This window comes from Chlamydotis macqueenii, chromosome 7, assembly GCF_036417535.1.
Source record: "Chlamydotis macqueenii isolate bChlMac1 chromosome 7, bChlMac1.mat, whole genome shotgun sequence".
NCBI classification, from domain to species: domain Eukaryota; kingdom Metazoa; phylum Chordata; class Aves; order Otidiformes; family Otididae; genus Chlamydotis; species Chlamydotis macqueenii.
The window spans coordinates 1442082-1455532 of record NC_141562.1 but is presented as its reverse complement, the minus strand read 5'-3'; the positions used below and the strand labels follow the sequence as shown (position 1 = coordinate 1455532).

Sequence of the window (13451 nt, the reverse complement as noted above, 5' to 3'; positions counted from 1 at the left end):
AAGTGCATTACATGTCAGAAAAGAGTAGCTGTACTTCAAAAACTCTCTGAAATACAGCTGACAAGTTGAGGTCGCTAACCTATGAAGAAGTTGCCTTGTTCAATGGAAAAGCAAAGTAGAAGCTTCCCAACCTTTAACAAGCTGCGAGCTGTAGAACATACTTATCAATATACTTGAAGCAGCATGAAAGCAACTTTGTACTGGTTTAACATCCACAGAAGCTCTATCAAGCCAATAACGTGCATACAAACTCCTAATACATCAGCAGCAGCAGAAACTAGCACTTTCAGTCTCACTTAATCCAGGCAGCTCTTTACATCACATACATCAAGTCCTGCTCCATCACCAAGCCTTCCTTCTCCCATACTATTTTATAGTCATCCCCGTTAAAGTATTCCAGAGGCTGTGTAGTAAGGTGCCATCTGGGATGGAAAGTTTTAAATGCCAAGGTAGCTAACACTAGACTACTAAGTGTACATTAAAAAACATTCTACTGGAACTTCTCAGCAAACTCTCCCCAATTTCAGCATAGTTGTTTCTCACAATCAAATGTCGGATAGCAGAATCTGACAGCTTTTCAAACACACAAAACTTTGAGTACATTAACTGCTTGATTTCTATGAAGAAAAGAGGTACACAGATTATAACACTCAATTTATTTTCACAAATAATCTAAATACATGAGCTAATGTATACTAATAGCTAGCCCTGTGTTTTCAATTAACACATATTTCTACTTTTTTATTGTTTCAGCTAGATACTTGAATTTAAGTCCCAAGGTACTAGAACTTCCATGCTTAAAACTAGGTATTAACATTCCATTGTCAAAAAGGAGAAAAATCCATACTCTCCATTTGTACTGGACACTGCAGTTGTGTCACTCCTTAACTGACACTGTGCTTGGTAAAAAATACCTTTCTGGGTAAAACAATAAGAGTCTAAACTATCTCTTTCTAAGTCACAATTTTTAAAAATTCAACTAGTTTAAGCATGTATTTAAGATCATCACTGTGATTAGCATTTTCTAATACAAGCTTTGTGAACCACAATCTGGTAAATCTAGTTGTTTCTACTGTTAAAGAGAAAGACTTGGCTATGTAAATCCTTAGCATGTCCAACCTGATTAACCCAACACTGGCTACATTTCAGTGCAGTGCATATCACCCTTCCGTTCTTGATGGGCTGCAAAGTATCTGCACTGTTAGAGAGTTGTGCTTTTTTTGTGGCACATGAGGTATACCAGTTACTCGGCTACAGTTTCCCCCTCTGTAAACACGATAAAAGATATCACTTATACTCTGTAAAGTCACATATTGTAGAAACATAAAATTCAACATAATATTTAGGATGCCAAAGAATGCTAAATTTACAAGTCTCTCGAGTAATGAACTGAGATATTAAACTGATACAGTTTCACCAAGTTTAACACTTCCAGGAGTACACAAGAACCTTATTGACCTTATTTTAATCAACGCAGGTGTCCAGCGTAACTTAACATCAAACATTGCACGGATTATTTCCAACCAACTAGAAGTAAAATGTAGCAAGGAAGAAGCGATAGTTTCCTGAAATATGAGATTTCATAAGACACAGGTTATTTGGGAAATACCTCTCTGCAACAGAGACGGAACAAACACTTAGGTACTCCACAGCCTCCCTGACTCTCTTCAGTCCCTTCTCTTGCACAGGAGTACTGGTATCTAATCATGCACGAAGGATGTCCCTGCTTAGCTTAACTAACCTATTGCAAAAGAACATTTGGCTCAGCTCTTCAAGAAACAAGTGACAACTCTTCCACTTGCACAAATTAAGGGCATAGAACGGACTACACACAGTCAGTATGCGTACGTGTGTGTATATATACATGTACACATACACACACAGAGTACATCTATATATGAACAGTATATATACTTTCTAAACTCTAAACCAAGAATAAGATGTCCATACAAATCTAAAACTTGTTTGGACCCAGAAACACGCTGTCCATCTAGCAGGCAAAACTACAGGAACAATGGCACCTTATTTTACAGAAAAGCTGGATGTACACCACATTTGTATTATAAACTCTTGACAACAAGCAATAAATTTTATGAGTTTGTCATTTAACTTTGGACTAGATGAAGAGCGAGTTGTAATTGTATGGTCAAGCAATGTAATTCATTAAACATAAATAAATCTTCACCTGCTAATTACAGCATTTTGTTTGGAGATTGCCAAAATGATTGATTTTTCACAAATAGCCAGTGTTTCACATATTACTCTTATCACAAGTTGCAGAAGTAATGAAGTGAAACCAAATTGGATAAAAACAAAAACAAACAACCCAACCAACAAAAAAAAAATTTCAAGCTACCCCTTCAATCATCTTTTTTTTTAAAGTCAATAAAATTAACTGTAACTGAATGATCTGGAAAGATGTGTCCAACATCATGATTATATAGCATTATTAATGCTTGACTGTTGCAGGAATTTTTGAAAATACAGGCCTGCTTCAAGTTGGCTGCTGAGCATTAGCAGTACTGTATTTAACTATGGCGCAATATTGTTATCATCGCATGCTGCTGTGCACTTCAGTGGATGATCAACATCAAAACATCAGTGGAAGTATAATATTAGTTACTGGCACAGAGACAGAGGAATATTTGGAGCCTTTGGATACTGGCATGTCTTGCTTAAAAAAAAAATATCCCATTCCTTCTTAAAAAGGATTTAATATTTTTTTCTTGTTAATTGCTATAAAAATTCTCATCTACATAATAGTAACTAATAGTAAAGAAAGTCAGAGTTGAAAAATTCACTTTTTATTGCTCTACAACAGCCTCATACTGCTGTGCAGCTGTAGCATACACTTAATATTAAATTTTCATACTAAGACATTTTACAGTTAGAAAGCCTTAATAAGATCATAAGATCTGAAATGTTGCTGTTTCTACAGGATTTGATTATGCCCTTAAAAATAAGGCCAAACAAGGCATGGCCTAAGCTTCTTCTCAGCATACCCATTTCCTATTTCAGTCACAAAGGGACGTAGCTAAACCCCATATAACACAAGATATGAATTTAACAAAAATCATTTATACATGTAGTTAAAACAAAACAGCACTAGTACCCAATTCACAGCATTTGAATAGCTATAAGCTCTCAACTAAGAAGATTCTTCTCTCATCCCACTTACCTACGCAACACAAATATAAGTGAATAAGATGATACTTACTATTAACCACAACTTTTCTGACACTGAAAGTACCTCAGAACTACTATTACATGATTCCAGAGTTCAGAATATTTCCCTTGCATCGCTCGTCAGCAAATCACTCCAGCATATAGACCTTAAACACGCAAGTAGCCTGTAGGACTGCTCACATACCTTCCTTACTTAGGTCTTAAGAAAAGCCAATATTTGGCCAAGGAGTAACATGTTTACATACTGACTTAGAGGAGTATCTTCAGTGAAGATTTCTTTCATTATGAAACTTCCATAGTCTTCCAGGGGCACGCATTCACAGGTTCCAACTTAGAAGCCGAGCCTAAAAGCTTTGGCCTTATGTAAGCAAGGCTGCCGCAGAAAAAAAAAAAAAAAAAAATAGCTGTTGCACAGCTACCGAGCTCCTTACGCAGCTGCGCTGACTCTACAAGCTCCCATAGTGAGATAGTACTGCAATTTCAAAGAGTTACCATCTGTACTCCTCGGTCAGAAACAGTGTGAAATCTGATACACTGAGTTTTGAGCGCAGAGAGAGGGAGATGGGCGAGTCGCCTTGAATGCTCATTGAACTTGGAGTCTGTAATTTTAGGCATTTCTTTAGCAATTGAAGGACTGATCAAAATAAATACATGGTGAAGGTTACCAGTTCACTCTGCAACACCATCCCATCTCAAGATGAAGCATTTCAGGAAGCAAAACCAGTGATAATAATTCCTCTCATGTTAAGGGTTTGTCATTCTTCAGTTATCGCTGACAAACCACCACTGCAGTTCTAACAGACTCCTAAGAGCCCAGCCTGCTATTATCGCCCCGCTCCTCGTTATTTGGGATCCATTTAAAACTCAGTTTCGGACACGGCACGCTACAATGAGGCACAAGGCTCGAAGGCGGCTGCCGGAGCCCCGCGACACCCGCCCCCCCACCCTGCGGCCGGGACCCCTTTGACAGCGGCACCGCCGCCCCAAAACCCCGGCCGCGCCCCGGCCACCGCCCCGCCGTTCACCTCCGGCCCAGCCCAGCCCGGCCCATCACTCCTGGCGGCTCTCGCTCCCAGCCGGGGCGACCGTTGGTGGCGGTTGGCGACGCCGGCGCGCGCCCACCTGCCAGCCAGAAATAAACTCCGGGCGCCCAGGGAGCGAGTGAACCCCTTCAGAGCTGCGCCGGCGGCGCGGCTGGGGAGGGACCGGCAGGGCTCTGCCTCCTCGCCCCGGGGTCACGGGGTGCGGGTGGTGCAGCCGCCAAACCAACTCGCGGCGGAGAGAGAGGAGGCGAAGTGGCGCGACCTCGCACCCTCAAATCACACAGGCGGAGAAAGAAGGAAGAGCCGAGCTCCGGCGGAACATCGCACCGGGCACCTCCGCCCCGCAAACAGGAGCGCAACAGCGCCCGTCGCCCCTTCCCCCGGTGCCCGGCATTACCTGAGGGTGGGCATGGCTCCCCGCCCGGCCGCCCGCCCGCGGCAGAACCCCGCTGACAGCGGCGGCGTCGCCTCTTCGCCCGGCAGCTGCGCCCGCTGCACCTCCCGCCCCGCGCGCGCCGCCTGCCTCGGCCGCGACTGAGCCGCCGGCCGCTGCTCGGCAGACCCACCCGCGCGCCACCGCCCCGCCCGCCCGCGCGTCCCGCCATTGGTTGGGCCGCCCGCAGGGGCGGGCCCGGGCCCTCGACGGCGGCGGGGCGCGAGGAGCCCCGCCAGGCGGCAGAGGCCTCGGAGCGCTGGCGACCGGTCCCGCGCCCCGGTTCGGAAGCGCACAGTACCGGGCGGCGGCAGCGCCCGCCCGGCGCCCCCCGGCCGCCATCTTTGGTGCGGGCAGAGAGCACGCGCCTCCCGCCCACCTCCTCCTCCCGTCACCTCCCTCCCCCAGCCCCAGGAGGCAATTATGGTCGCCACTGCTAATTAAAAAAAAAAAAAAAAAAAACAAAAACAAACTATCGAGGTTTAATCGAGGTATCGAAGAGGTGCGGAGTCCTACCGTACCGCCCACATTAAAGATGGCCAGCAGGGCCCCCGGCATCGCTGCCCCTCAGCCGTCACGGGGCCGTGGGAATTGCTGTGCTCCCGGGGGGACCCCAACAGCCGCCCGGGCCACCGGCCATGCTCCCACCCGAGCGTCCGCCCGCCGCCCCGGAACCACTCGTCCTCCACGGCCACTGACCAACGCCTCCCCTGACGTGCATTTTTTACACACTCGACAAGAACGCATTTTCACTCTTTTTATTTTTCCATTGGGTCAGACCTTAACATGTGGCAGGTCACCTTCTGCGAAGCCTTCCTCCTCAGCACCACTGCCAGTGAGGACCACGTCCCCGCGCAACCGGCTGGCGAGCCGTGTGGATGCGGGCTCTTGCTTCAGTTCCAGAGGAGATCTGCTCTACTCCTGGGCTGCTGAAGCACCTGGCAGCCACCTGCGGTAGGCGGCTACCAGGTGTTGCTTTATCTTTCCAACGTGCCAGAGGGCAAGAGCCAAGACACCCATGGATGCGGGCCCGCTTGCCACCATTTGTGGGGGAAAAAAGGGCAGCCCTGCATTGCCTCACCTGTTTCTTGTCTGCCTGAACCTCCAGCAGAACTGCTGTGTCAGAAAGGAAAAGCATGGGTAAAGCCAGGTTCCTATTCTTCACTCATCCTACCTGCTTGCTCTTCATTTCGCTGTTAGTTACGGCTACCCTGTGCAGATTTGGCACTTATTTTTGTTAACTTACCAGCACCAGAAACACTGAATCATGAAACTGATATCAGAAGAGGTTATTTTTGCCAAAAGTGAATCCCATGTTGTTCTGTTAAGTACTGCTGTGTCACCTCTAATCAAATATTTAAACTGTGCAGCTTCCTTATCATGGGGTTATTAGCCTTAGCTTCCCTTCCTCTTCACCTACAAAACAGGAATATTGTACTTGGAAAAGTTAAAGCCAAACTTTTCAATTATTTGTTGATTTTTGGGTGTGTCAGAAGATGCCAAAATTTGAGATATTCAGGACATATAATGTCACTTGAAGGTAACAGGAGTATTTATGTTCAGTACCTGATGTAGGACAGTTTCCTAGATTCTCCAAACTGGACACCCAAAAATTAATCACCACCTATAAAATTTTCGTTATTAAAGTGTGTCAGGGGTCTTGAAAAGTTAAACTAGTTGGAGTGGGAAACACATCCATCCCGTTACTTTTGCAACACACGGTACAATAGGTCTCCAAATCCTGACAGAGGATTTTGAAATCTAATAAAATGTTAATACCATATTTGGATATATAACAGCTGTATCCTCTGATCTGTGTTGAACAATAGATTATTCCTAGTTCAACAATTTCAGTGCCTAATAGCCAAATCTTTGTTTTGCAACTGAAAAACAGACAGGGGGTGTATCCCATCACAAGCAAATGTAACAGTAGTAGTAACATAGCCTGGTGTTGTTGGTCCTATCATTCTAGTTTAAAAAGAAAGCCATTTTTAAAAAATCAAGATGTGGATTCCCTCATAAATAATTGTCTGGCTTTAACAAGTACATAAGAATATGTACAGGAAAATAGATACAAAACATTAACATTATCTATATTTATAGTATTTTGTAACATACAACTGCATATTATGAATATTAATCTGCAGAGTCCTAATGAAGTACCAGCAAATGTTTCTGACTTTTTACTAGTTCAGCAAGATAGGATCAAAAGGGTGTCTGTCTAAAAAATTAAACAGCCTTTAATGAAAGAGCACATACAACATCTCAACAGCATTTGTCAATAGCACTTTATAAACTTTCAACTGTTCCCAAGTGCCCGATCATCTTGCTTGTACTATCCCACACCCGTAGGTTCTAGCGTTATTGACGTCTTCGAGGCATCATCTACCACTAGGTGTTTCTTGGTCATTTGCCTGGGAAATCATAGACATCCTGACACGCAGATGGAGCAACAGCAACCAGGGCATCTCTGGAAAAACAGTAATTTGTCACTTTTGGTTATTCATAGATTAGCTTTATGATCCTTGTGCCACAAGTTTGACTCATAGTCCCAATATGTATGTACTAGGTAGCCAGCCTGAGTTTGCTCAGCCTCCCTGACACCTTCCAAGTTTGCTCTTCTTGCATGGAGCAGCTGACCTGTGCCTTTGCATGTGTTTTGGCTTCAGAAATAACCGAGAGAAATATGGAATTCACAGCTTTTGCATGTAAAATATATTACACCTGACAGGGTCTAGCCATAATTTCTCTCAACTGCTTCTGTTACTACACAGTAAGGAAGAGATCTTCGTGACCATGCGAGGTCCTCTATGTATAATGAACAATTATTCCTCAGGTGATTTTACCAAAATGCTTCCTTTCAATCACAGTATGAATTGAAAGTAAACTGCACCACTACCCGATATGACAACAGGTAAGCATGTGAGAACTTTAAAAATTGCACTTTGTTGAAGTAATCCATGAAAATACACATTTGTAACTTGTGTATCCAAAACACAGGCAATCTAAGCCCTAGCCTTGGACTAATGTGTTATATTTTACACCTCAAATATTTGGTATAAATCATCCAGCTTACAACACATAAACTAAAAGTTCTCCATTAACCTCCATACTTAACTCAATTTCTTCAAAGTACAAAACTAAAGTTAATCTTAGATAAGCTGCCCACTCTTCTGTCTTTGCAAGACAGAAGGATGATCTTTTACATAACAGCCTCAGCAGACATTATAAAATGAGACTAGCAAGCAGAAGGCCCACAAATTCTCTTTCAATAACAACATTTTGCAGAGCTTGCATGTATTTTCTACCAGAATCGTGGTTGTTTTGAAAACTTTTCTACAGAGATAATTTCATATTTTGCAACACAATAGATATATTTTATCTTGTATAGATCTACTAGCAAAGCATTAAAAAGATTTTTTTATTATTATTTTAAAATTCCATAGCATAATCTCATTTATTTTAACGCAGCTTCACAGACCATACAGCTGTAAGGGCAAAGGAAAGTCCATAAATCTGCTACGTCTGCATCACATTGCAGATAGCTATACCTTTTCTTTTCTATCCTACTCTAGTTAAATAGCCTAGCCCTTGAGATAGTTACAATTTTGTACCGCTGAATGTACAAGGGCAAAAAAAACCACAAAGATTTTTCACTGTAAATGAAATCCCAAGGTAGCATAAAGCCAGCAAGCAGCTTTATGTTACCATATCCTTCAAGCATGGAACAGCTTTGACTGTGGTCAAAAAATCATTACAGAAATTATTACAGTTCAAAAATGGAAAAAAATCCCTTTCCCTTCACTGAATTCTGAGTAATACCCAAAGACTTCTCTCCTTCACACAAAATGCTTTGTTATTTGTTATATAAATAATATTAGTATGTAAATCAAATTATTTAAGAAGCTATTTACGTAAATAGAAAGTGAACAGCCTTGAGGAAACATAGTATTCACATTGTATCTGCAAGTTCAATTTACTTTTTTCAAGAGGATAAGCTTTTCCAACACATTGCCAGCAAATACTAACTAATGACCTTTAGATAGCAACCCATCCCATGCTTCTGAAACTGGTTTTGCGAAATACTTGTGTACCATGCCTGTGTAAGTAACTACTCAAATGCAATATCACAGCCTTAAATCACAAGCCAGAGTTTTGCTTCAAACATTTCCACATCAAATATACATCAGCAATAACAGAGTAAGCCAAGGTCTTGTTCTACAGAAAGTGCATTTCAGACTGTTGCACTGACACTGTATTCAACTACTTCTGTGTTCACTCAAGTCTCCTTTCTGGGCATATGCCTTGACTCTTTATAAGTAATATTAGTAGATCCAGTTAGATGAGTAATTCTACACAAGCTGTTTCATTAGCTGAAAAAGAAGGAACTCTCAAGCCTCAGAAAAATTCACAGGAGCTTCAAGATTCCTGATGAAATAAGCCTCTTTGTGCTGGCTCCCGTCCCACGGGTAATCAAGCATGCCAACAGCTCTAGGGACAAGACTAGTCCTGTTGACTTCAGGGACGCAGCACACACAATCAGAGGCGTACCTCTCTGCAGGTCATTAGTAAAGCCTATTATGTCTAAACTATCATTGTTCATCAGTATGACTCTTCTGCAAGGTGGGCTGCAGGTAACATCAGTAATGAAAGAGAGACACCAGCCGTGCTCATGGTCCAGACCAGAAAGAGCCTTCCCACGACCTCCTCTTCCCTTGGGTTACACACTCCTTCCCATAAAGCAAGGAACTACTTTAATTAAAAGGATGAAAACACCATAACAAGCTTCTCCAATACAAGAACACAAAACTGTGGAAATATGACACATGCTGTAAGAAATCCCACAGGATTACATCAAAGGCCAGGTGAAGACACGTGTCAATCGAAAGTCATTTGAGAGTTACATATCTGAACAACGGATACCAGCACCTGAACGCTAAGAGTAACGTATTTTCCATGCTGCAAGTTATTCCAGTTTTGGATGTACCTCTGTCAACATAACTTTGAAGGGAAGGTTGCTGCTGTTATGTTCCAAATAAAGCAAAATCAACAAAGTCCATTGCTAGTGTCTTCAAAAATATTTGTCTGCTTTCTACAGGGGTCTGAATATCCACTTGAAGAAAAAGTCTATTGCTTTTATTCTTCTGGGAGCAAACACGGCAACTGCTAGAGTCTCTGATCTTTCTTTGTACTAAGAGGCCATTAAGGTACTGACATGGAAAAAGTTACTCATATTTGCAGAGACGAGAAATTGGAAAGTGAGAAAAGTACAAGCCATTAAGAGAGAAACTGAAAGAAATACAAATGGGGAGCAAGGTGAAATTTTTTAAAAAAAGAATGCTAGGGATAAAAAAGAGAAAGAAAAACTATTTACTAAATTCTAACTGAAAGCTTTGTAACAGCTAATTTAAAATATTCTGAATCTTTTTTCATTTGTAGAGAGCTGAAGAAGAAATAAGCTAAATTAAAAGCCATCTTATTAAGAAAACTAAAACCGCATGAAATTAGTAATATTTTTTACAGTCACTAGTATCAAGCTGTCTAAGATCTAATGGAACAGTAATGACAAAGGACTGCTTTTAGTAACAATTACCCACAGTGTTTGAGAATTTATTCTGAAAAGGAAGAGACGTCCAATAGTAACAAAAGAAGGGGAATATTGTACTTTGTACTTTTAGTATAAAGTATTTGTCAAATTCAATGCTTACATTGTCTTCATGTAGATAAACTGATCTGTCCAAACAGCCAGCCACGTCAGGACTGTTGAATCAATACGGCAGCTGCAGAATGCCCAGAAGGCCAGAACGCAGCAGAGGGGACTTCACAGTGGAGGATTTCACAAGTTCGTTCATTTCTTGCTTCTGCACGCATGCATATTTCTATACAGACATGTACATGTAAGCTCAAACATTTCTACAGAGAATGTCCAAATTCTTTCCTAACTGTACCAGTCTGTTAACAGAAGTCTGGTTGCAGTTTTTCACACGCTTCCAAGATAAAACCAAACCAAACATAAAAGGCTACAAATCCTTCATAATTCTTTAAAGAAATGCCTCATGATGTTTCTAGTAAGTTGATGCTACCACTCAGGGACAAGCTGTTTGCAGATTTGCAAGCCCATTTTCTGTTCAAACAGAACAGTTTACACACACAATGATATTTCATTTCACACAGCAGAGATGTGGTCAGAAGCCTGAAACAACGCAGCACGCACTAACGGCCTTGCCTAAAGCCCGCTGGTTTTAGCGGGGATTTGCACCCATCAATAAAGACAATGCAAAACCTGCCGCCCAGCAGATTAATGTCAGCACAACGCATTGCTGAGCTGGGAACGCTAGTTTGGGGCTCGGGCTTTGTGTTCTGCTCAATGGGTGGCAAAAGCCGGCCATCCTATAGTGCTTTCAAACAACTTTAGCTGAACCCAGTCAGCTTTGCCTACCTCATGAGGGAGCAATATTTGCTTTCCTTTGCCTGACAGGATCAAAAGAGGCTAAAAAAAAAAAATGTATGTATCCATGAAACCTCCCTGATGCCACTCTGAGAGAGAAAATGATGAAAAAAAAAACAAACATAGGGGAAGGAAACATTTGTTATTGTTGACAAGGTATGGCTTATACTACAGAGTGGAATTTAACTTTCTAATGTAATTTTTTAATATTAAAATAGTTTTTGTGGTAACCACAGGACATATTCAGGTTCATATTGTATGGAAGAATAAGTAAGGTACAAGGCCATCCTCGCCAAGTCAATTAGACATGGTCTTCTGAAGAGGCTGGAGAGTCTCAGATCTAGATGTTGAGAACAAGGAATTCTCTTCTAATTCTTGCTATAAAAAATATGAACTTCTTAACTTGCAAAACATCCAAGTGATTTTTCACTTCTTTTCTAATCTGTAGGTTGACTGTCTCCAGTACTCCTGACATATGGAGCAGTGCTTTGCATTACACAACCAAACCTTGCTGCACATACAACAAAGTCAAGGAACCTCGACCATTCTGGCACCTTCTGTACCAGGTTTTAACACAGGACAAAGTCCCACAGCAGCACTCTGCCAAACACGTTCTTTCTGCTAGGTTCAAATGAGTGCAGAGGTCTGCCAAATTCTAGTCCAACCAATCTCACCCGCTTCACGAGTCCAACCTACAGCCCTCAGCACACATTAACTTTATTTGATCATCAGACGATTATGGCATTTCTTCTCTTATGAAACAGAGCTGGAGTCTAGTTTACACTTCATAGTGAAATAACTTGAAACAGAATTAAAGTACACAAGTTCTAACAACGATCCCTGTATTTTATACATCGTACCTCGCAAAAGTATTCTTTTCAGTTTAATCAGTTGTTATTGGAACATGTCTCCATGGCCTTTCATTCCACTGTAAATATCCTTTACGTTTTTAACTCTGTATGTCAATAAGGTTCTCAAATTTTTAAATTTACATGTTTAGACTTGAAGCAGGTAAAATGCACTGTTGCCTAATAATCTTTAGAAACAGAAACACTGCAATTCCCAGTTTCTTGCCCCATCGTGCTTTAATGCCCATGGAAATAACCCTTGCTTTTTAACAACAACTTTATACTGCTGCCTGCCACTTATTTGCTTTCAGAGCTCAGTTACATTTTTCCTCTTCCACTATCTGCAACTAAGCTTGTCAGCTATTATTAGACTTGAAAAGTCACTCAGCTGCCAAAGAAGCAAGTACCCTGACTTTGACAAATTTAATAGGATTAGTTCCTTCAGTAAGGACACCACTACCAAAAGGGACTGTTCTCATCTCATTACTGAAGTACATCTCTTTTATGCTATATTTGAGCAAGTTATTAGTTATTGCCAAGGTAATTTTGGACCTTTCACGCCTTATGTCATTAATCCTCTTCACACACTGAATACTTGGAAGGAGATCAGCTATCTTACAATTATATTCATGTGAATAATCCCGAGACAACAAACTAGAAACTGCAACAAAAGCTCCTCTCTCAGTACTCAGCTAGGTTGTGCTTTCTGCATTGAGAAAATTTCTATTTTTCTGCTCTGACATTTAAAAGTAAACGACTTGTTTCTGTGCAGGCCACCGGCCAGATGGGGTTCAGTCAGTGCAATTATACAGCGATCACACAAATAAGGAAGTATAGCAAATGGCACAGGTTATTTCAATATGAAAACACTTGAAGATATTCCACGTGTCTTGAAGAAAACGTATCGGTTAACGAGGATTTTTAGATAACTAAATGCCTGTCACGGGGACAGAGACCCCCTCAAGGGAATCAAGCAGGGCTCTCAGAGGATGTTTTCAAAAGCGAAGAACAGGAGGTGACAGCCCGCAGCGTATTTCAAACGCTGGCCGTTGCGGCTGCGGGCAGCATTCCGTTCCACCGCACGACCACCCCGCCCCGGAGCTCGGAAGTGCGTCTGCACTCACCGACCCCGGCCTCAAGGCAAAACCAGGGCCCCGCACACCGGGCGCCGCGCTCCCCGCGGCACGGCAGCAGCCCTCCCGCGGTGGGCGACCGTGGGCAAACGCCGGGGCCGGGCACCGGTACCCGCGCGGAGGCAGCGCCAGCGCAGCGGGACGGCCCCGCCGCCCGCCTCTCCACGTGCGCCTGCCGCCGCCCGGAGGGGAGCGCGGTCCCGCGGCGGAGCCGCCCGCACCGCCCCGCGCCCGGCCCGGCCCAGCCCGGCGCGGCGGGAGCCTCCCGGCGTGATCCTGCCCGCGCACCGCGCTGACACGTGCCTCGTCCTCCACCGGGGGCAGCACCCAGCGACTCTCCGGTAGCCGCTGGGGCTTTTT

At 43.0% G+C, this 13451-nt stretch overlaps 1 protein-coding gene across 6 annotated transcripts in view; it reads right to left on the bottom strand.

The window, feature by feature from the left end:
• Positions 1 to 13451, bottom strand: part of ADK (adenosine kinase) — a 305394-nt gene that overhangs the window by 291717 nt on the left and 226 nt on the right. Inside the window, exon 2 of one of the 6 annotated variants that reach the window (XM_086752772.1) lies at positions 10371 to 10541. The exons of 3 other annotated variants lie outside the window; for them this stretch is intronic. In XM_086752772.1, coding sequence (XP_086608898.1) covers positions 10371 to 10381 — 11 coding nt within the window. In that variant the 5' untranslated portion in view covers positions 10382 to 10541. Of the gene's footprint in view, positions 1 to 4626; positions 4764 to 10370; positions 10542 to 13451 lie in introns of those variants that run through there. 2 more of the 6 variants (XM_086752776.1, XM_086752775.1) reach the window with 2 other exon arrangements.